This window comes from Bombina bombina, chromosome 2 (genome assembly GCF_027579735.1).
Source record: "Bombina bombina isolate aBomBom1 chromosome 2, aBomBom1.pri, whole genome shotgun sequence".
Taxonomy (NCBI): Eukaryota; Metazoa; Chordata; class Amphibia; order Anura; family Bombinatoridae; genus Bombina; species Bombina bombina.
Genome location: NC_069500.1, coordinates 240,417,414 through 240,442,007, shown reverse-complemented (window position 1 = coordinate 240,442,007; position 24,594 = coordinate 240,417,414). Strand labels below are relative to the sequence as shown.

General features: G+C 40.4%; 1 protein-coding gene across 2 annotated transcripts in view; it reads left to right on the top strand.

Moving 5' to 3' along the window:
• SKIC3 (SKI3 subunit of superkiller complex) overlaps positions 1-24,594 on the top strand; it is a 403,595-nt gene that overhangs the window by 337,121 nt on the left and 41,880 nt on the right. For both annotated transcript variants that reach the window (XM_053701496.1, XM_053701495.1), the window contains 3 exons: positions 4,773-4,931; positions 7,216-7,368; positions 15,280-15,407. In XM_053701496.1, the coding sequence (XP_053557471.1) occupies positions 4,773-4,931; positions 7,216-7,368; positions 15,280-15,407 (440 nt within the window). The remainder of the gene's footprint in view (positions 1-4,772; positions 4,932-7,215; positions 7,369-15,279; positions 15,408-24,594) is intronic.

The following is a 24,594-nucleotide window of genomic DNA, read 5'->3' as shown; positions in this document are numbered from 1 at the left end:
GTTCCAATGCCAAGGTGGAGCCCAATAGAAATTTATGTACTAACTGTATTGATGCTACTTTAAATAAAAGTCAATCTGTACAATGTGAACAAATTTCACCAAACAGCGAGGGGAGAGTTATGCCGACTAACTCGCCTCACGCGGCAGTACCTGCATCTCCCGCCCGGGAGGTGCGTGATATTATGGCGCCTAGTACATCTGGGCGGCCATTACAGATAACATTACAAGATATGGCTACTGTTATGACTGAAGTTTTGTCTAAATTACCAGAACTAAGAGGCAAGCGTGATCACTCTGGGGTGAGAACAGAGTGCGCTGACAATACTAGGGCCATGTCTGATACTGCGTCACAGCTCGCAGAGCATGAGGACGGAGAGCTTCATTCTGTGGGTGACGGTTCTGATCCAAACAGATTGGATTCAGATATTTCAAATTTTAAATTTAAATTGGAAAACCTCCGTGTATTACTAGGGGAGGTCTTAGCAGCTCTTAATGATTGTAACACCGTTGCAATACCAGAGAAACTGTGTAGGTTGGATAAATACTTTGCGGTACCGGCGAGTACTGACGTTTTTCCTATACCTAAGAGACTAACTGAAATTGTTACTAAGGAGTGGGATAGACCCGGTGTGCCGTTCTCACCCCCTCCAATATTTAGAAAGATGTTTCCAATAGACGCCACCACTCGGGACTTATGGCAAACGGTCCCTAAGGTGGAGGGAGCAGTTTCTACTTTAGCTAAGCGTACCACTATCCCGGTGGAGGATAGCTGTGCTTTTTCAGATCCAATGGATAAAAAATTAGAGGGTTACCTTAAGAAAATGTTTGTTCAACAAGGTTTTATATTGCAACCCCTTGCATGTATCGCGCCGATTACGGCTGCGGCAGCATTTTGGATTGAGTCTCTGGAAGAGAACCTTAGTTCATCTACGCTAGACGACATTACGGACAGGCTTAGAGTCCTTAAACTAGCTAATTCTTTCATTTCGGAGGCCGTAGTACATTTAACCAAACTTACGGCTAAGAACTCAGGATTCGCCATACAGGCACGTAGGGCGCTGTGGCTAAAATCCTGGTCAGCCGATGTTACTTCTAAGTCCAAATTACTTAATATACCTTTCAAGGGGCAGTCTTTATTTGGGCCCGGTTTGAAAGAAATTATCGCTGACATTACAGGGGGTAAGGGCCACGCCCTACCTCAAGACAAAGCCAAAGCTAAGGCTAGACAGTCTAATTTTCGTCCCTTTCGGAATTTCAAAACAGGAGCAGCATCAACCTCCACTGCACCAAAACAGGAGGGAGCTGTTGCTCGTTACAGGCAAGGCTGGAAGCCTAACCAGTCCTGGAACAAGAGCAAGCAGGCCAGGAAACCTGCTGCTGCCCCAAAGACAGCATGAATCGAGAGCCCCCGATCCGGGACCGGATCTAGTGGGGGGCAGACTTTCTCTCTTCGCCCAGGCCTGGGCAAGAGATGTTCAGGATCCCTGGGCACTAGAGATCATATCTCAGGGATACCTTCTAGACTTCAAATTATCTCCCCCAAGAGGGAGATTTCATCTGTCAAGGTTGTCAACAAACCAGATAAAGAGAGAGGCGTTTCTACGCTGTGTACAAGATCTGTTATTAATGGGAGTGATCCATCCGGTTCCGCGGTCGGAACAAGGACAAGGGTTCTACTCAAACCTGTTTGTGGTTCCCAAAAAAGAGGGAACTTTCAGGCCAATCTTAGATTTAAAGATTCTAAACAAATTCCTAAGAGTTCCATCCTTCAAAATGGAAACTATTCGGACAATCTTACCCATGATCCAAAAGGGTCAGTACATGACCACAGTGGATTTAAAAGATGCTTACCTTCACATACCGATCCACAAAGATCATCACCGGTATCTAAGGTTTGCCTTCTTAGACAGGCACTACCAGTTTGTAGCTCTTCCATTCGGATTGGCTACGGCTCCAAGAATCTTCACAAAGGTTCTGGGTGCCCTTCTGGCGGTACTAAGACCGCGAGGGATTTCGGTAGCTCCGTACCTAGACGACATTCTAATACAAGCTTCAAGCTTTCAGACTGCCAAGTCTCATACAGAGTTAGTTCTGGCATTTCTAAGGTCGCATGGATGGAAAGTGAACGAAAAGAAGAGTTCTCTTTTTCCTCTCACAAGAGTTCCATTCTTGGGGACTCTTATAGATTCTGTAGAAATGAAGATTTACCTGACAGAAGACAGGTTAACAAAGCTTCAAAATGCATGCCGTGTCCTTCATTCCATTCAACACCCGTCAGTAGCTCAATGCATGGAGGTGATCGGCTTAATGGTAGCGGCAATGGACATAGTACCTTTTGCACGCCTACACCTCAGACCGCTGCAATTGTGCATGCTAAGTCAGTGGAATGGGGATTACTCAGATTTGTCCCCTACTCTGAATCTGAATCAAGAGACCAGAAATTCTCTTCTATGGTGGCTTTATCGGCCACACCTGTCCAGGGGGATGCCATTCAGCAGGCCAGACTGGACAATTGTAACAACAGACGCCAGCCTACTAGGTTGGGGCGCTGTCTGGAATTCTCTGAAGGCTCAGGGACTATGGAATCAGGAGGAGAGTCTCCTTCCAATAAACATTCTGGAATTGAGAGCAGTTCTCAATGCCCTTCTGGCTTGGCCCCAATTAACAACTCGGGGGTTCATCAGGTTTCAGTCGGACAACATCACGACTGTAGCTTACATCAACCATCAGGGAGGGACAAGAAGCTCCCTAGCAATGATGGAAGTATCAAAGATAATTCGCTGGGCAGAGTCTCACTCTTGCCACTTGTCAGCAATCCACATCCCGGGAGTGGAGAACTGGGAGGCGGATTTCTTGAGTCGACAGACTTTTCATCCGGGGGAGTGGGAACTTCATCCGGAGGTCTTTGCCCAAATACTTCGACGTTGGGGCAAACCAGAGATAGATCTCATGGCGTCTCGCCAGAACGCCAAACTTCCTCACTACGGGTCCAGATCCAGGGATCCGGGAGCGGTTCTGATAGATGCTTTGACAGCACCTTGGAACTTCGGGATGGCTTATGTGTTTCCACCCCTCCCGCTGCTTCCTCGATTGATTGCCAAAATCAAACAGGAGAGAGCATCAGTGATTCTAATAGCGCCTGCATGGCCACGCAGGACTTGGTATGCAGATCTAGTGGACATGTCATCCTGTCCGCCTTGGTCTCTACCTCTAAGACAGGACCTTCTGATACAGGGTCCATTCAGACATCAAAATCTAAATTCTCTGAAGCTGACTGCTTGGAAATTGAACGCTTGATTTTATCAAAACGTGGTTTTTCTGAGTCGGTTATTGATACCCTGATACAGGCTAGGAAGCCTGTTACCAGAAGGATTTACCATAAAATATGGCGTAAATACCTATACTGGTGCGAATCCAAAGGTTACTCCTGGAGTAAGGTTAGGATCGCTAGGATATTGTCTTTTCTTCAAGAAGGTTTAGAAAAGGGTTTATCAGCTAGTTCATTAAAGGGACAGATTTCAGCTCTGTCCATCTTGTTACACAGGCGTCTGTCAGAAAATCCAGACGTCCAGGCTTTTTGTCAGGCTTTAGCTAGGATCAAGCCTGTGTTTAAAGCTGTTGCTCCGCCATGGAGTTTAAACTTAGTTCTTAACGTTTTACAAGGTGTTCCGTTTGAACCCCTTCATTCCATTGATATAAAATTGTTATCTTGGAAAGTTCTGTTTTTAATGGCTATTTCCTCGGCTCGAAGAGTCTCTGAGTTATCAGCCTTACATTGTGATTCTCCTTATCTGATTTTTCACTCAGACAAGGTAGTTCTGCGTACTAAACCTGGGTTCTTACCTAAGGTAGTCACTAACAGGAATGTCAATCAAGAGATTGTTGTTCCATCCTTGTGTCCAAATCCTTCTTCAAAGAAGGAACGTCTTCTACACAATCTGGATGTAGTTCGTGCCCTCAAGTTCTACTTGCAGGCAACTAAAGATTTTCGCCAAACTTCTTCCCTGTTTGTCGTTTATTCTGGACAGAGGAGAGGTCTAAAAGCTTCTGCTACCTCTCTCTCTTTTTGGCTTCGTAGCATAATACGTTTAGCCTATGAGACTGCTGGACAGCAGCCTCCTGAAAGAATTACAGCCCACTCCACTAGAGCTGTGGCTTCCACTTGGGCCTTTAAGAATGAGGCCTCTGTTGAACAGATTTGCAAGGCTGCAACTTGGTCTTCGCTTCATACTTTTTCCAAATTTTACAAATTTGACACTTTTGCTTCTTCGGAGGCTATTTTTGGGAGAAAGGTTCTTCAGGCAGTGGTTCCTTCTGTATAATGAGCCTGCCTATCCCTCCCGTCATCCGTGTACTTTTGCTTTGGTATTGGTATCCCAGAAGTAATGATGACCCGTGGACTGATCACACATAACAGAAGAAAACATAATTTATGCTTACCTGATAAATTCCTTTCTTCTGTTGTGTGATCAGTCCACGGCCCGCCCTGTTTTAAGGCAGGTAAATATTTTTTAAATTATACTCCAGTCACCACTTCACCCTTGGTTACTCCTTTCTCGTTGATTCTTGGTCGAATGACTGGGACTGACGTAGAGGGGAGGAGCTATATACAGCTCTGCTGGGTGAATCCTCTTGCATTTCCTGTTGGGGAGGAGTTATATCCCAGAAGTAATGATGACCCGTGGACTGATCACACAACAGAAGAAAGGAATTTATCAGGTAAGCATAAATTATGTTTTTAACTGATTATTTCTTTCTTTATCTCCATACAGAGTATACAGAGCTGCCCAGATCAGCCTTCTTTAATTTTACTGCTGAGACAAGTTCAGTACAAGCAGCTATTGCAGTCCAAAGCGCAGCTGTCTGAACCTATTCTAGAGGAACTGAAGAAAACTATAATGTCTTATTCCACGTCACACACAGGATGGCATGTGAGTGCAGTCGTTAATATTTGCATTATAGACACAGTAAAATGAAAGTTTACTTTCAATCTTTGGAATCGTTTTTGATATATTTTTACATGAGAAATATTGACATAACTTTTAGAAAACTTTGCTTTGACCCAGGATGGATTTGTTTAAAATCAAATAAATTGAAATCACTAGTCAGTAAGACTCTATTTAAATCATGGTTTTCTACATAAAGACTCATTGTTATCATAATCTTAATATATACAGCCACCTACGGTGTCACAGTGCCAACCCCCAGCAACAAAAGTTCTACCTTAGCCCCACGCTTGAATCCATGATGTATAATTTTCAAAACTGTGCAGTAATTTTGCACCTTAGCTGCCAGTAACATGCAAATAAATAATTGACCTCTTTGGCTGGCAGAGTCCCATACAGATTGTCCAGTACTTTTGTGGAGGACAGCTGACAACACTATGCACCACTTATAGCTTCACTTTTAGCTGGGTTATTGGTCCTACAGTGCAGGAGAAACAGTCCTTAATAAATACGTTGGTGGCACATTCCAGAGAGCATCAGAACTTATCACTGGATGGGCTGTGTGCTCAAGGGATTTATTGGGATACTTTTTTCACACTGAAGAGAAGAATCCTAATATATTTAGCTCAATGAGTTGATGAGAATCTCTGCCCACAACAGTTGTCCACCTCTAGAGTTTGGAAAGGATTGTGCACATGGAGCTGCTAATCATTACATCATTAAAGGGACACGAAACCCAAATTTTTCTTTCATGATTTAGATAGATAATAGAAGTAAATTGGAAAGTTGCTTAAAACCACATGCTCTAACTTTTTGTTCTCTTTGTGTCCTTTGTTAAAAATGATACCTATGTATGCTCAGGAGCTGCTGATTGGTGGCTGCACATATATGACTCATGTTTTTGGCTCTCCCAATGCATTCAGCTAGCTCCCAGTAGTGCATGGCTGGTTCTTTGACAAAGGATATCAAGAGAATGAAGCCAATTAGATAATAGAAGTAAACTGGAAATTTTTGGGGTTTCATGTCCCATTAACCCCTTAACGTATATGCGGTATGAAGCTAATCGTATAATGTATATATGCGTTGTAGCTGAAGGAAGCTCTAGCAGTCTCGGCTGTCAAGTGACTGACAGCCGAGAGCTGGTCTTCCTAAGCTGTAGGCTTCTGTCTGCATATGGAAACGGATTACAATTGGTGCTCTTGTTTCATATGAAGGCAGATGCCAGATAGTTACAGATGGGGACACTGTGTGTGTCACCACCTGTAATGATTATCTTCTTGTGCCTGTGGGAGGTAAAGCAGGAGATGGATGGGTAGGCCCAGTGGCAGAGGGGAGAGGTAGGGGGGTGGGCCCTATACTGCATAAAAAATGGAGAGGGAGGTATGCGGAGTTACACTACAGAAAAAAAGGTGGAATGGGGGGCCCTAACTAACGATCAACAGAGGGGGGAGGTGTGGGGACCACTACACCACAGAAAAAAAAAATATTTGTATTATGGGTCATTATAGTTAATATGTGTAATACCACTATTTGCCACAGGAGGGTAGTAAAGAACAGCAAACCAAAAATAAGTTACTGCACAGATTGTGTAACAATAACGTATTTGTTTCCTTATCAGATTGTTCTACATAATACCCTTAAGATCTATATTCAATCTGCAGTTAAACTCTAGAGAGAAATACAGTAACAAAAAAAGGCAAGTCTGTCTGGCTATTCAAGATGCTTAATTCACATATAAGCCTCAAGTTTATTGTATGTGTATCTTCTTGCTGGTTATTAATTAATCTTTTACTGTCCATCTTTATGTCATAATCTCTTGCTCTGATATTCCTATGTCACATATTACACACAGCAGATCATGGCACATATATTATTATTCCCTACTGTATACTATTGGAAATTTAGATTGTGTTTACTGTTTTCTTAGACCAAATAAAACTAAAACCTGCCCATGAATAGCAGATTATGTCTAGACGGATGCCTATGGACGGTCTCCCTGTACATCTCTTTGCTGTGTGGATTAGACTTGCTGGTGAGCAAGTGGGGAAGAGTTAGCTTGGGGTGGCAATGCCAAGTTCTGCAAACCACTTGGAATATTAATGCTTGAATATACGATTTAGTGAGGTGGTGGGCAGTTAAAAAGCTCAGGAAGGCCAAACCTAATATAGTGCAAACAAATGCCCAATTCTTCAGCTTCTATAATCCTATAAATATAATTTATCATATGAGTTGTAATGTGTTGTCACTGCGTCTGGTCCTCTGATTATAGTGGTTAGCTGAAGTGTTCCAGTCCCGGGGAATGATGATAGATGCAGAGATGTGCTACAGAAAGAGTCTGCAGTTGGCATCACAGCAAGGAAACTGGAACGGGAAACTCTCGAGCTTGCTGCGTCTGGCTCTTCTTGCACTTAACGCTTGCATGGTACGTTGCTGCTTTATACAAACCCTATTACTATAAATTGCCTTGAACTTTAATTTTGATTATCAAACATCTACTTCAACTTTGTCAATTCAGGATCTTCTTTGTCAGTTAATTCCTGAATGTTATTTTAGATAGAATTGTATATAACTAAATATGCAAATGCACTTGTTGTTTAATACCCTATGTATATTCATTTATTTAGAAAATACAGAGAAAGATAGTATTATATTGGTTAATTTGATGATAAAGGGACAGATTACAAGTGGACCGCTAAATATCGCTTTTATGAAAGCAATATTTGTGCTCCACTGTGTAATACCAGTGTGTGCTAATGTGGGCTGGTATTTCAAGTTGTCAGAAATGCGAACTTGCTGGAAAGCATTGCGCGCACGAAAGCGCTTTCATAGGCTCCAATGGGATCCTTGTTCTGATGTTGTCAGAGACGGTGGTCTATAATTTTCCTCAACCTCATAAGAATGCTGGACCACATCACTTCCGGTGAAGTAGAATCAGCTGTTTGACCACAAATTCCTTCACTATGCATGCGCTCCATCGCATCACCACATTATCCAGCGCATCACCACATTCCAATCACCCCAGTCTAGCATTCTTATGGTGCTGAAAACAAGTCTGAATAAAAATGGAATCACTGCGCATACGCTCCACCACAGAACCTAATCTCTACAACAGAACTGCTTTATAACCACACATATATACGATGCACTGTAATTCTCCCATCTTCAAACAAATGTTTGGCTCTGCCTGGGGGGTTCAAGATGCTCTGGCATCAGCCCAAAGTAAACCTTTGGGTATGAGGTTACAAGGGCTATGCCCCCCTTTAACCCCGCAGACGGAGGCCAAAAAGATAGTGAAGATGGAGGAATTACAGTGCATAGTATATATGTTTTGATGCAGTGACTCGATGAAGCGCATGCGCTCTGAGGGGATTTGCAGTCAGACAGCTGAGTGGTGTCTCCGGAAGTGACGTGGTCCAGCATTCTTATGGGTTGAGGAAAATTTTAGAACAACGGCATCAGAACCTAAGCGCAGCGAATGGGGTACGTAGCGCAGCAATGGCAGCAATATTAAATATTTATGTATATGCTTATATACATATATATTTATGTGTTAATATGTGCATATACACATATTAACACATAAATATATATGTATATAAGCATATAAATATATATTTACTGAGAACACACAGTTCCCATAGCCTGCAATGTAAAGGCACTTTTCACCCCACTCCCACCAACTTTAGCCCCAAAATACTGCCTAGTGCAGTTTTCTTTCATGTAATTAGCAAGAGTCCATGAGCTAGTGACGTATGGGATATACATTCCTACCAGGAGGGGCAAAGTTTCCCAAACCTCAAAAATGCCTATAAATACACCCCTCACCACACCAACAAATCAGTTTTACAAACTTTGCCTCCTATGGAGGTGGTGAAGTAAGTTTGTGCTAGATTCTACGTTGATATGCGCTCCGCAGCAGGTTGGAGCCCGGTTTTCCTCTCAGCGTGCAGTGAATGTCAGAGGGATGTGAGGAGAGTATTGCCTGTTTGAATTCAATGATCTCCTTCTACGGGGTCTATTTCATGGGTTCTCTGTTATCGGTCGTAGAGATTCATCTCTTACCTCCCTTTTCAGATCGACGATATACTCTTATATTTATACCATTACCTCTGCTGATTTTCGTTTCAGTACTGGTTTGGCTTTCTACAACATGTAGATGAGTGTCCTGGGGTAAGTAAGTCTTATTTTCTGTGACACTCTAAAGCTATGGTTGGGCACTTTTTTATAAAGTTCTAAATATATGTATTCAAACATTTATTTGCCTTGACTCAGGATGTTCAACATTTCCTTATTTCAGACAGTCAGTTTCATATTTGGGATAATGCATTTGAATATATCATTTTTATCTTACCTAAAAATTGACTTTTTCCCTGTGGGCTGTTAGGCTCGCGGGGGCTGAAAATGCTTCATTTTATTACGTCATTCTTGGCGCGGACTTTCTTGGCGCACATTTTTTTTTCTATTTCCGGTGTCATACGTGTCGCCGGAAGTTGCGTCATTTTTGACGTTTTTCGCGCCAAAAATGTTGGCGTTCCGGATGTGGCGTCATTTTTGGCGCTAATAGCATTTAGGCGCCAAATAATGTGGGCGTCAATTTTGTCTCCACTTTATTTAAGTCTCATCATTTGTTGCTTCTGGTTGCTAGAAGCTTGTTCACTGGCATTTTTTCCCATTCCTGAAACTGTCATTTAAGGAATTTGATCAATTTTGCTTTATATGTTGTTTTTTCTATTACATATTGCAAGATGTCCCACGTTGCAACTGAGTCAGAAGATACTACTGGAAAATCGCTGCCTGGTGCTGGAACTACCAAAGCTAAGTGTATCTGCTGTAAACTTTTGGTAGTTGTTTCTCCAGCTGTTGTTTGTATTAAATGTCATGACAAACTTGTTAATGCAGAAAATATTTCCTTTAGTAAAGTACCATTACCTGTTGCAGTTCCATCAACATCTAATGTTCAGAGTGTTCCTGATAACATAAGAGATTTTGTTTTTGAATCCATTAAGAAGGCTATGTCTGTTATTCCTCCTTCTGGTAAACATAAAAAGTATTTTAAAACTTCTCTTTATACAGATGAATTTTTAAATGAACATCATCATTCTGATTCTAATGATTCTTCTGATACAGAGGATTCTGTCTCAGAGGTTGATGCTGATAAATCGTCATATTTATTTAAAATGGAATTTATCCGTTCTTTACTTAAAGAAGTCCTAATTGCATTAGAAATTGAGGATTCTGGTCCTCTTGATACTAAATCTAAACGTTTAGACAAGGTCTTTAGATCTCCTGTGGTTATTCCAGAAGTTTTCCTGTTCCTGGTGCTATTTCTGAAGTAATTTCCAGAGAATGGAATAATTTGGGTAATTCATTTACTCCTTCTAAACGTTTTAAGAAATTATATCCAGTACCGTCCGACAGATTAGAGTTTTGGGACAAAATCCCTAAAGTTGATGGGGCTATTTCTACCCTTGCTAAACGTACTACTATTCCTACGGCAGATGGTACTTCCTTTAAGGATCCTTTAGATAGGAAAATTGAATCCTTTCTAAGAAAAGCTTATCTGTGTTCAGGTAATCTTCTTAGACCTGCTATATCATTGGCTGATGTTGCTGCAGCTTCAACTTTTTGGTTGGAAACTTTAGCGCAACAAGTAACAGATCATGATTCTCATAATATTATTATTCTTCTTCAACATGCTTATAATTTTATCTGTGATGCCATTTTTGATATTATCAGAGTTGATGTCAGGTTTATGTCTCTAGCTATTTTAGCTAGAAGAGCTTTATGGCTTAAAACTTGGAATGCTGATATGTCTTCTAAATCGACTCTACTTTCCCTTTCTTTCCAGGGTAATAAATTATTTGGTTCTCAGTTGGATTCTATTATCTCAACTGTTACTGGCGGGAAAGGAATTTTTTACTACAGGATAGAAAATCTAAAGGTAAAAACAGGGCTAATAATCGTTTTCATTCCTTTCGTTTCAACAAAGAGCAAAAGCCTGATCCTTCATCCTCAGGAGCAGTGTCAGTTTGGAAACCATCTCCAGTCTGGAATAAATCCAAGCCTTCTAGAAAAGCAAAGCCAGCTTCTAAGTCCACATGAAGGTGCGGCCCTCATTCCAGCTCAGCTGGTAGGGGGCAGATTACGTTTTTTCAAAGAAATTTGGATCAATTCTGTTCACAATCTTTGGATTCAGAACATTGTTTCAGAAGGGTACAGAATTGGTTTCAAGATAAGACCTCCTGCAAAGAGATTTTTTCTTTCCCGTGTCCCAGTAAACCCAGTGAAAGCTCAAGCATTTCTGAAATGTGTTTCAGATCTAGAGTTGGCTGGAGTAATTATGCCAGTTCTAGTTTTGGAACAGGGGCTGGGGTTTTATTCGAATCTCTTCATTGTACTCAAGAAGGAGAATTCCTTCAGACCAGTTCTGGATCTAAAAATATTGAATCGTTATGTAAGGATACCAACATTCAAAATGGTAACTGTAAGGACTATCTTGCCTTTTGTTCAGCAAGGGCATTATATGTCTACAATAGATTTACAGGATGCATATCTGCATATTCCGATTCATCCAGCTCACTATCAGTTCCTGAGATTCTCTTTCCTGGACAAGCATTACCAGTTTGTGGCTCTGCCGTTTGGCCTAGCTACAGCTCCAAGAATTTTTACAAAGGTTCTCGGTGCCCTTCTGTCTGTAATCAGAGAACAGGGTATTGTGGTATTTCCTTATTTGGACGATATCTTGGTACTTGCTCAGTCTTCACATTTAGCAGAATCTCATATGAATCGACTTGTGTCGTTTCTTCAAGATCATGGTTGGAGGATCAATTCACTAAAAAGTTCATTGATTCCTCAGACAAGGGTAACCTTTTTAGGTTTCCAGATAGATTCAGTGTCCATGACTCTATCTTTGACAGACAAGAGACGTCTAAAATTGATTTCAGCTTGTCGAAACCTTCAGTCACAATCATTCCCTTCGGTAGCCTTATGCATGGAAATTCTAGGTCTTATGACTGCTGCATCGGACGCGATCCCCTTTGCTCGTTTTCACATGCGACCTCTTCAGCTCTGTATGCTGAACCAATGGTGCAGGGATTACACAAAGATATCTCAATTAATATCTTTAAAACCGATTGTCCGACATTCTCTGACGTGGTGGACAGATCACCATCGTTTAATTCAGGGGGCTTCTTTTGTTCTTCCGACCTGGACTATAATCTCAACAGATGCAAGTCTTACAGGTTGGGGAGCTGTGTGGGGGTCTCTGACGGCACAAGGGGTTTGGGAATCTCAGGAGGTGAGATTACCAATCAATATTTTGGAACTCCGTGCAATTTTCAAAGCTCTTCAGTCTTGGCCTCTTCTGAAGAGAGAGTCGTTCATTTGTTTTCAGACAGACAATGTCACAACTGTGGCATACATCAATCATCAAGGAGGGACTCACAGTCCTCTGGCTATGAAAGAAGTATCTCGAATTCTGGTTTGGGCGGAATCCAGCTCCTGTCTAATCTCTGCGGTTCATATCCCAGGTATAGACAATTGGGAAGCGGATTATCTCAGTCGCCAAACGTTGCATCCGGGCGAATGGTCTCTTCACCCAGAGGTATTTCTTCAGATTGTTCAAATGTGGGAACTCCCAGAAATAGATCTGATGGCTTCTCATCTAAACAAGAAACTTCCCAGGTATCTGTCCAGATCCCGGGATCCTCAGGCGGAGGCAGTGGATGCATTATCACTTCCTTGGAAGTATCATCCTGCCTATATCTTTCCGCCTCTAGTTCTTCTTCCAAGAGTAATCTCCAAGATTCTGAAGGAATGCTCGTTTGTTCTGCTGGTAGCTCCAGCATGGCCTCACAGGTTTTGGTATGCGGATCTTGTCCGGATGGCCTCTTGCCAGCCGTGGACTCTTCCGTTAAGACCAGACCTTCTGTCGCAAGGTCCTTTCTTCCATCAGGATCTCAAATCCTTAAATTTAAAGGTATGGAGATTGAACGCTTGATTCTTGGTCAAAGAGGTTTCTCTGACTCTGTGATTAATACTATGTTACAGGCTCGTAAATCTGTTTCTAGAGAGATATATTATAGAGTCTGGAAGACTTATATTTCTTGGTGTCTTTCTCATCATTTTTCCTGGCATTCTTTTAGAATTCCGAGAATTTTACAGTTTCTTCAGGATGGTTTAGATAAAGGTTTGTCCGCAAGTTCCTTGAAAGGACAAATCTCTGCTCTTTCTGTTCTTTTTCACAGAAAGATTGCTAATCTTCCTGATATTCATTGTTTTGTACAAGCTTTGGTTCGTATAAAACCTGTCATTAAGTCTATTTCTCCTCCTTGGAGTTTGAATTTGGTTCTGAGGGCTCTTCAAGCTCCTCCTTTTGAACCCATGCATTCATTGGACATTAAATTACTTTCTTGGAAAGTTTTGTTCCTTTTGGCCATCTCTTCTGCCAGAAGAGTCTCTGAATTATCTGCTCTTTCTTGTGAGTCTCCTTTTCTGATTTTTCATCAGGATAAGGCGGTGTTGCGAACTTCTTTTGAATTTTTACCTAAGGTTGTGAATTCCAACAACATTAGTAGAGAAATTGTGGTTCCTTCATTATGTCCTAATCCTAAGAATTCTAAGGAGAAATCGTTGCATTCTTTGGATGTTGTTAGAGCTTTGAAATATTATGTTGAGGCTACTAAGTCTTTCCGAAAGACTTCTAGTCTATTTGTCATCTTTTCCGGTTCTAGAAAAGGTCAGAAAGCTTCTGCCATTTCTTTGGCATCTTGGTTGAAATCCTTAATTCACCATGCTTATGTCGAGTCAGGTAAAACTCTGCCTCAAAGGATTACAGCTCATTCTACTAGGTCAGTTTCTACTTCCTGGGCGTTTAGGAATGAGGCTTCGGTTGATCAGATTTGCAAAGCAGCAACTTGGTCCTCTTTGCATACTTTTACTAAATTCTACCATTTTGATGTGTTTTCTTCTTCTGAAGCAGTTTTTGGTAGAAAAGTACTTCAGGCAGCGGTTTCAGTTTGAATCTTCTGCTTATGTTTTCATTAAACTTTATTTTGGGTGTGGATTATTTTCAGCAGGAATTGGCTGTCTTTATTTTATCCCTCCCTCTCTAGTGACTCTTGCGTGGAAAGATCCACATCTTGGGTAGTCATTATCCCATACGTCACTAGCTCATGGACTCTTGCTAATTACATGAAAGAAAACATAATTTATGTAAGAACTTACCTGATAAATTCATTTCTTTCATATTAGCAAGAGTCCATGAGGCCCACCCTTTTTGGTGGTTATGATTTTTTTGTATAAAGCACAACTATTCCAATTCCTTATTTTATATGCTTTCGCACTTTTTTTATCACCCCACTTCTTGGCTATTCGTTAAACTGATTTGTGGGTGTGGTGAGGGGTGTATTTATAGGCATTTTTGAGGTTTGGGAAACTTTGCCCCTCCTGGTAGGAATGTATATCCCATACGTCACTAGCTCATGGACTCTTGCTAATATGAAAGAAATGAATTTATCAGGTAAGTTCTTACATAAATTATGTTATTTTGTTAAAAAATAAAGATGCTGCTATCTTTATTTTTTTAATAAAATACACTACAATGTATTTTGGTGGCATTTGGGGCACATTTTATAAAATTAACCAGAGATCTGATCTCTGGTTAATTTTATAAGCGCTAATTGCTACCGCAAGCTCGCTCTAGCAATAACCAGCCACTTGTAATGACTGATTAATTATCGCACGTCCGCAAACGGGAAAATTTGCCCGTCAATATAGCGCTCCACTTGTAATCTAGCCCATAATTTTTTGTGTGAAGGGACAGTCTACTTGATTTTTTTTTTTAAAGTTAGATAACGCCTTTAAGACCCATTCCCCAGCTTTGCACAACCAACATTGTTATATTAATATACTTTATAACCGTTAAACCGCTACATTTCTGACTGTTTCTAAGCCTCTGCAGGGCCGCCTCTTATCTCAGTGCATTTTATTAGCAGCACTAACTGGCTAAATGCAAGTTTATAAATAGATCTGAAATAAGGGGGAAGTCTGCAGAGGCTTAGATACAAGGTAATCACAGAGGTAAAAAGTGTATTAATATAACAGTGTTGGTTATGCAAAACCTGAGAATGGGAAATAAAGGGATTGTCTATCTTTTTAAACAAATAACAATTTTCGGGTAGGCTGTCCCTTTAATTAATTAATTCAACAATGTAGTTGATTTTAATCAAAATCAGATAGTAGTTTCATTGCCTCATATCATTTTTGCATGTGCTATAGGAAATGAATCATTTATACAATGTGAATTTGTTGCTTAAAACCTTGTTTGGTCCAGGCAAAAGATACAGACAGTCGCTGGCCGGCACTTCTCCAAGAGGCCACAAGTGAAGTCTCGAAAATAACACCATGTCCTCTCGCTATTTTGCTCCAAGGGATTCTACAGTTCAGCACCAAAGGGTCACGGTGAGAGTAAAAAGTATTTGCTTCTTTACTGCTAGGAGTTGGTAGAGACCTCCCTTTCCTTTTCAGAAACTGTCAGCCATAAATTAAAAAGTTACGTGAGAACATTAGAATCAATACACCTGTACTGTGTGAAAGTCATAGAGTCTCATAAACAGTCTCTAGTTTAAATGTGCTCAGTTGTAGTAGAAGTTCGCTTATGTTAGAAAATACATATTTATTTCACATAAGGTTTCATGGCAGCCCACAGCCCTATAGTTTTGAAAATTAAAGTTTAACTTTATTAGTTGCTGCTATAGAATTTAATGGGCTCAAAATCTGTTGCTTAAACATTTTTATTTCTACGCAGAAGCCCGTATTTTACTGCAGATTTCAGTATCGCCTTGGGATTTGTCTCCAGCCCTTGAAATGATGTCCTGCAATAATGCTTTGAATTGATAATCACATTGTGCTGTGTGGTATTGATTTGTTAATATCTGTGGAATATGTTTAATCTGTGAGCGTTATCAAGTTTTAACATTTTTATATCTAAGGGTATAAGCACAGTCATTTTGTTTGTGTTTTCCCTGTTCCTTGAGTAATCGTGTACAAATTTTCATGGGGTTAGGTGACCATTGTGCGGGGAGCAGCAAGCAAGTCACATAAATACTTTGTTTTCAGTGAGCTCTTAGTTTTCTTTTTTCCATTGCAGATGCAAAGCTTAATTATTATAGACAATATTATTGTTTATTTATAAAGTGCTGCCAGATTCCATAGCATTGAATACTAGAGGTAGAGTAGAGTTTTATAATGACACTGATTAATAAAACATATAAAATGAATCAAATACAAGAGGAGGATGCGCCTAGACAATATACAGTTATTTTGGGGGTTACTTCATAAGCAGATTTATCTCTAGAAATTGTAAGAAAGATATCTACAAGTTTGCTGAAAGACCCAAATTAAGGGAAAACATTTAACAAGGGTAAGAACTATTGTAGTAAATCTTGGGGGGGAGGGGGAATAATAACTTTTGTTGTATATATTGCTAGAGTATCCTGTTATATGATCATTCATTTATAACATGTGCAACGCTAAAAATTTAGTTTCATTTTCATTAGCTAAATAAATCATTTTATTTCGGCAAATTAGTTATGTTAAATCGTTTTTTCTGATCCTTTCTTTATTTCGGATCCATTCTTTATTCATATTCATTATTCTATAGTGTAGAATAGAATAATGCATATGAATAAAGAATAGATCCAAAAAAAAACCAAAAGGATCCGAAAAAACGATTTAACATAACTAATATGCTGCAGATATCAGAAACAAAATTATCTAAAACCGCTGTCGCCGACACTAAATAAAGCTATTAAGCCCTAAACCGCCACCCCCCACATCGCCAACACTAACTAAACCTATTAACCCCTAAGCCGCCGCACCCCACTTTGCCAACACTAAGCCTATTAACCCCTAAACCGCAGTTCCCAAACATCACCAACACTAACTAAACCTATTAACCCCTAAACTGCAGTTCCCCAACACTAACTAAACCTAATAACCCCTAAACCGCTGTACACCCACATCGCCAACACTAACTAAAACACTAACTAATTAAACCTATTAACCCCTAAGCCGCCGCCCCCCCCCACTTCGCCAACACTAAGCCTATTAACCCCTAAACGCAGTTCCCAAACATCACCAACACTAACTAAACCTATTAACCCCTAAACTGCAGTTCCCCAACACTAACTAAACCTATTAACCCCTAAACCGCCATACACCCACAAGGCCAACACTAACTAAACATATTAACCCCTAAACCACCGCCCCCACATTGCAACATCCTAAATTAATCTATATTAACCCCTAAACCTAACACCCCCTAACTTTAACATAATTAAAATAGACCTATATTAAAGTTACAATTATTAACTACCTATTTAAAAATAAGTACAAACTTACCTGTGAAATAAAAATAAAACCTAAGCTTATAAAACCTAACATTACTAAAAATAAAAAAAACCTAAGATTACTAAAAAAAATTAAAACTACCATTACAAAAAATAACAAACTAAATTATCCAAAACAATAAAAATGATTCCTATTCTAATACCCCATTTAAAAAAAAAACAACAAAAAAACCACCCCAAAATAAAAAAAAAACAAATCTATAATAAACTACCAAGGGCCCTTAAAAGGGCCTTTTGTAGGGCATTGCCCTAAAGTTAAAGGGATACTAAACCCAATTTTTTTAATTAATGATTCAGATAGAGCATGCAATTTTAACCCCTTAACGACCGAGGACGTGCAGGGTACGTCCTCAAAAAAAAGGCAGTTAACGCCTGAGAACGTACCCTGCACGTCCTCGGTGTGGAAAGCAGCTGGAAGCGATCCCGCTCGCTTCCAGCTGCTTTCCGGTTATTGCAGTGATGCCTCGATATGGAGGCATCCTGCAATAACCTTTTTAAGCCATCCGGTGCAGAGAGAGCCACTCTGTGGCCCTCTCTGCACCGGAGATCGGTGGCTCAATGCGTTGGCGGGTGGCGGCCATCGATGGCCCTGGTGATGTTCAGGGGGGGCGGGATCGTGGGCGGGGATGGCCGGGGGCGCGCACGGACGCGCGCGCGTGCACGGGGAGGGAGCGGGTGGGAACCGCTACGCTACAGAAAAGGCATTAATAAAAAATGTTAATCAAACGTTAAAAAATGGCTAAAAAGTTTAAAAAAAAAACGATCAGCAAGGTGGTGGGGGTTTGTCTGTGTGGGGGGGAAGCTACACTACAGAAAAAAACCAAACAAACAAAAATAAAGCACTTTTTTTTTTGCAAACTGGGTACTGGCAGTCAGCTGCCAGTACCCAAGATGGCCCCCAATGAGGCAGAGGGGAGGGTTAGAGAGCGGTTTTGGAGGGGGATCAGGGAGGTTGGGGGCTAAGGGGGGATCCTACACCGTAGCATATGTAAATATGCTAAAAAAATTTTTTTTTTTTTTTTTGGGAAAAAAAAAACCCTTTTATTTTAGTACTGGCAGACTTTCTGCCAGTACTTAAGATGGCGGGGACAATTATGGGGTGGGGGAGGGAAGGGAGCTGTTTGGGAGGGATCAGGGGGTGGGATGTGTCAGGTGGGAGGCTGATCTCTACACTAAAGCTAAAATTAACCCTGCAAGCTCCCTACAAACTCCCTAATTAACCCCTTCACTGCTAGCCATAATACACGTGTGAGGCGCAGCAGGATTTAGCGGCCTTCTAATTACCAGAAAGCAACGCCAAAGTCATATATGTCTGCTATTTCTGAACAAAGGGGATCCCAGACAAGTATTTACAACCATTTGTGCCATAATTGCACAAGCTGTTTGTAAATTATTTCAGTGAGAAACCGAAAATTTTTAAAAATTTAACTTTTTTTTTCAATTTGATCGCATTTGGCGGTGAAATGGTGGCATGAAATATACCAAAATGTGCCTAGATCAATACTTGGGGTTGTCTACTACACTACACTAAAGCTAAAATTAACCCTACAAGCTCCCTAAAAGCTCCCTAATTAACCCCTTAACTGCTGGGCATAATACACTTGTGGTGCGCAGTGGCATTTAGCGGCCTTCTAATTACCAAAAAGCAATGCCAAAGCCATATATGTCTGCTATTTCAGAACAAAGGGGATCCCAGAGAAGAATTTACAACCATTTATGCCATAATTGCACAAGTTGTTTGTAAATAATTTCAGTGAGAAACCGAAAGTTTGTGAAAAAATTTGTGAAAAAGTGAACGATTTTTTGTATTTGATCGCATTTGGCGGTGAAATGGTGGCATGAAATATACCAAAATTGGCCTAGATCAATACTTTGGGATGTCTACTAAAAAAAATATATACATGTCAAGGGATATTCAGGGATTCCTGAAAGATATCAGTGTTCTAATGTAACTAGCGCTAATTTTGGAAAAAAGTGGTTTGGAAATAGCAAAGTGCTACTTGTATTGGCCCTATAACTTGCAAAAAAAGCAAAGAACATGTAAACATTGGGTATTTCTAAACTCAGGACAAAATTTAGAAACTATTTAGCATGGGTGTTTTTTGGTGGTTGTAGATATGTAACAGATTTTGGGGGTCAAAGTTAGAAAAAGTGTGTTTTTTTCAATTTTTCCTCATATTTTATAATTTTTTTTATAGTAAATTATAAGATATGATGAAAATAATGGTATCTTTAGAAAGTCCATTTAATGACGAGAAAAACGGTATATAATATGTGTGGGTACAGTAAATGAGTAAGAGGAAAATTACAGCTAAACACAAACACCGCAAAAATGTAAAAATAGCCTTGGTCCCAAACGGACAGAAAATGGAAAAGTGCTGTGGTCATTAAGGGGTTAAACAACTTTCTAATTCACTCCTACTATAATTTTTTCTTCGTTCTCTTGCTTTCTTTATTTAAAAAGCAGGAATTTAAATCTTAGGAACCAGCTCATTTTAGGTTCAGCACCCTGGATAGCGCTTTCTTATTGGTGGCTACATTTAGCAAACCAATAAGCAAGCACAACCCAGGTTCTCAACCAAAAATGGGCCGACTCTTAAAGGGACAGTTTACCCAAAAAGTGTTCAATTTTTAAACACAATAGCAGGAATAGTTGAGTATAGCGGTGCTGAACATTTTGTTTTAATCATGCTCTGTATTTAGAAATATTTTTTTTGAAATGTCTGTATACAATGCACTTTGCCTAAACCCCTTAGAAAATGTTCTGGCCGCACGGCCAGTCTGCTGTTACTCCCCTCAGTGAATTGCGCATGTGCTGTCCTCTCCTAAAGCTTTTTCAAAAAGCTGCCTGATGACCTGAGCAAACGTTTCAATACATTGTATAGCTGTTTACTTGCTCAGATGCCGTAGCTGCCCTGCATTGCCTGCTAAAAATTCCTATGTGTAATAAAAGTCAGAGCTTTGACTGCAGACATCGGCTCTGTAAGTTTGATGAGACTGGGACAGGCTGTAGAACGGCAAGACAAGCAGAGAGATCACTTCAGCTAAACTTCTCACAGCGTGTAGTGAGCATATCAGGAGGACTACATACTTGTAACAACACAGACATCATTTGACCTGAAATTCTTACCTCTGTATTTGTGCAGACAGCGACCAGCATATGTATTTCTGCAGTGAGAATCTGTTTTGTTACAAGTACGTATTCCTCCTGATATGCTCACTACACGCTGCGAGAAGTTTAGCTGAAGTGATCTCTCTGTTTGTCTTGCCGTTCTACAGCCTGTCCCAGTCTCATCAATCTTACAGAGCCGATGTCTGCAGTCAAAGCTCTGACTTTTATTACACATAGGTATTTTAAAAAAAGATTTATTTTTACTATTTAGCAGGGATTAGAGAGGATTTGTTGTGCACTGCAGGCAAATTTCTAATGCTCATTATACATAGGAATTTACATATAGCCTATGATTGGAGAGTGGGAGTGCTAGACTAAAGCACAGCTCAGCCCTTTCATGGGGGAGTGCCAGCACCGTGGATAATACTCACAGAAGCAGGAATAAAAAGCTTAAATTTGCTAAACATATAGTTAGCAAGTGTAACTATATATGTATATTTTCTTTAGTCACTGTATTTCCTTTATGGACATAGACTGGTTTTTGCTGTGTAAACTGGCCCTTTAAGCTTTACATTCCTGCTTTTTAAATAAAGATAGCAAGAGAAAGAAGAAAAATTGATAATAGGAGTAAATTAGAAAGTTGCTTAAAATTGCATGCGCTATCTGAATCATTAAAGAAAACATTTGGGTTTAGTGTCCCTTTAACAGCTCTTTTGCAAAAAAATAAAAACAAACACCCCTAACATTTCAAACCCCCACCCCCAAAACCCACAAAATTAAAATAAACCTAATCTACCCATTGCCCCGAAAAGGGCATTTGTATGGGCATTCAGCTCTTTTTTGACCCATTAAAAATAAAAAATGCCTAATCTAAGAAAATTAAAAAAAAAAAAAACCACCACAAAAAAAAACCCATTACAAAAAATAACAAACGAAATTATCCAAAATAATAAAAATTATTCCTATTCTAATACCCCATTTAAAAAAAAAAAAACACCCCAAAATAAAAAAACCTAATCTATAATAAACTACCAATAGCCCTTAAAAGGGCCTTTCTTCTGTTAAGTGTGATCAGTCCACGGGTCATCATTACTTCTGGGATATTACTCCTCCCCAACAGGAAGTGCAAGAGGATTCACCCAGCAGAGCTGCATATAGCTCCTCCCCTCTACGTCACTCCCAGTCATTCTCTTGCACCCAACGACTAGATAGGATGTGTGAGAGGACTATGGTGATTATACTTAGTTTTATATCTTCAATCAAAAGTTTGTTATTTTAAAATAGCACCGGAGTGTGTTATTACCTCTTTGGCAGAGTTTGAAGAAGAATCTACCAGAGTTTTACTATGATTTTAGCCGGAGTAGTTAAGATCATATTGCTGTTTCTCGGCCATCTGAGGAGAGGTAAACTTCAGATCAGGGGACAGCGGGCAGATGAATCTGCATAGAGGTATGTAGCAGCTTTTATTTTCTGACAATGGAATTGATGAGAAAATCCTGCCATACCGATATAATGTCATGTATGTATACTTTACACTTCAGTATTCTGGGGAATGGTACTTCACTGGAATTACACTGTAAGAAATACATAAAACTTTTTAATAACTAAGAAATTATGTTTAACGTTTTTGCTGGAATGTAAAATCGTTTTCATTTGCTGAGGTACTGAGTGAATAAATGTTTGGGCACTATTTTTCCACTTGGCAGTTGCTTGATCTTTTTTCTGACAGTTTCTGTTCTCTCTCACTGCTGTGTGTGAGGGGGAGGGGCCGTTTTTTGGCGCTTTTGCTACGCATCAGAAATTTCAGTCAGCAGCTCATTGTATTTCCTGCATGATCCGGTTCATCTCTACAGAGTTCAGGGGTCTTCAAAACTTGTTTTGAGGGAGGTAATTTCTCTCAGCAGAGCTGTGAGATTATAGTTGACTGAGATAAAAAACGTTTATTCTGTAATTTTTTTTCTGCTTTCAGAATTAGTTGTCTTTTGCTAATGGGATCAAACCTTTGCTAAAGTTGTGTTGTTTGCAAGGATTGAGGCTATAACTATTTCAATTTATTAATTTTCAACTGTCATAAATCTTCTGTGCTTCTTAAAGGCACAGTACGTTTTTAATAATATTCTAATAGAATTGTATTCCAAGTTGCAAGTTTATTTGCTAGTGTGTTAAACATGTCTGATTCAGAGGAAGATACCTGTGTCATTTGTTGCAATGCCAAAGTGGAGCCCAATAGAAATTTATGTACTAACTGTATTGATGCTACTTTAAATAAAAGTCAATCTGTACAAATTGAACAAATTTCACCAAACAACGAGGGGAGAGTTATGCCGACTAACTCGCCTCACGTGTCAGTACCTGCATCTCCCGCTCGGGAGGTGCGCGATATGGTGGCGCCCAGTACAGCTGGGCGGCCATTACAGATAACTTTACAAGATATGGCCACTGTTATGACTGAAGTTTTGGCTAAATTACCAGAACTAAGAGGCAAGCGTGATCACTCTGGGGTGAGAACAGAGTGCGCTGATAATATTAGGGCCATGTCAGACACTGCGTCACAGGTGGCAGAACATGAGGACGGAGAACTTCATTCTGTGGGTGACGGTTCTGATCCAAACAGACTGGATTCAGATATTTCAAATTTTAAATTTAAGCTGGAAAACCTCCGTGTATTACTAGGGGAGGTGTTAGCGGCTCTGAATGATTGTAACACAGTTGCAATACCAGAGAAAATGTGTAGGTTGGATAAATATTTTGCGGTACCGGCGAGTACTGATGTTTTTCCTATACCTAAGAGACTTACTGAAATTGTTACTAAGGAGTGGGATAGACCCGGTGTGCCGTTCTCACCCCCTCCGATATTTAGAAAAATGTTTCCAATAGACGCCACCACACGGGACTTGTGGCAAACGGTCCCTAAGGTGGAGGGAGCAGTTTCTACTTTAGCTAAGCGTACCACTATCCCGGTGGAGGATAGCTGTGCTTTTTCAGATCCAATGGATAAAAAATTAGAGGGTTACCTTAAGAAAATGTTTGTTCAACAAGGTTTTATATTGCAACCCCTTGCATGCATTGCGCCGGTCACGGCTGCAGCGGCATTCTGGATTGAGTCTCTGGAAGAGAACATTAGTTCAGCTACTCTGGACGACATTACGGACAGGCTTAGAGTCCTTAAACTAGCTAATTCATTCATTTCGGAGGCCGTAGTACATTTAACTAAACTTACGGCTAAGAATTCAGGATTCGCCATTCAGGCACGCAGGGCGCTGTGGCTAAAATCCTGGTCAGCTGATGTTACTTCTAAGTCTAAATTGCTTAATATAGCTTTTAAAGGGCAGTCCTTATTTGGGCCTGGTTTGAAAGAAATTATCGCTGACATTACAGGAGGTAAAGGCCACGCCCTGCCTCAAGACAGGGCCAAACCTAAGGCCAAACAGTCTAATTTTCGTTCCTTTCGGAATTTCAAAGCAGGAGCAGCATCAACTTCCTCTGCCCCAAAGCAAGAAGGATCTGTTGCTCGCTACAGACAAAACTGGAGACCTAACCAGTCTTGGAACAAGGGCAAGCAGGCCAGGAAACCTGCTGCTGCCCCTAAAACAGCATGAATTGAGGGCCCCCGATCCGGGATCGGATCTAGTGGGGGGCAGACTTTCTCTCTTCGCCCAGGCTTGGGCAAGAGATGTCCAGGATCCCTGGGCGCTAGAGATAATATCTCAGGGATACCTTCTGGACTTCAAATACTCTCCTCCAAGAGAGAGATTTCATCTGTCAAGGTTGTCAACAATCCAGACAAAGAAAGAGGCGTTTCTACGCTGCGTACAAGGGAGTAATCCATCCAGTTCCACGGTCGGAACAGGGACAAGGGTTTTACTCAAATCTGTTTGTGGTTCCCAAAAAAGAGGGAACTTTCAGACCAATACTGGACTTAAAGATCCTAAACAAATTCCTAAGAGTTCCATCGTTCAAGATGGAGACTATTCGGACAATTTTACCTATGATCCAAGAGGGTCAGTACATGACCACTGTAGATTTAAAAGATGCTTACCTTCACATACCGATTCACAAAGATCATTACCGGTACCTAAGGTTTGCCTTCCTAGACAGGCATTACCAGTTTGTGGCTCTTCCATTC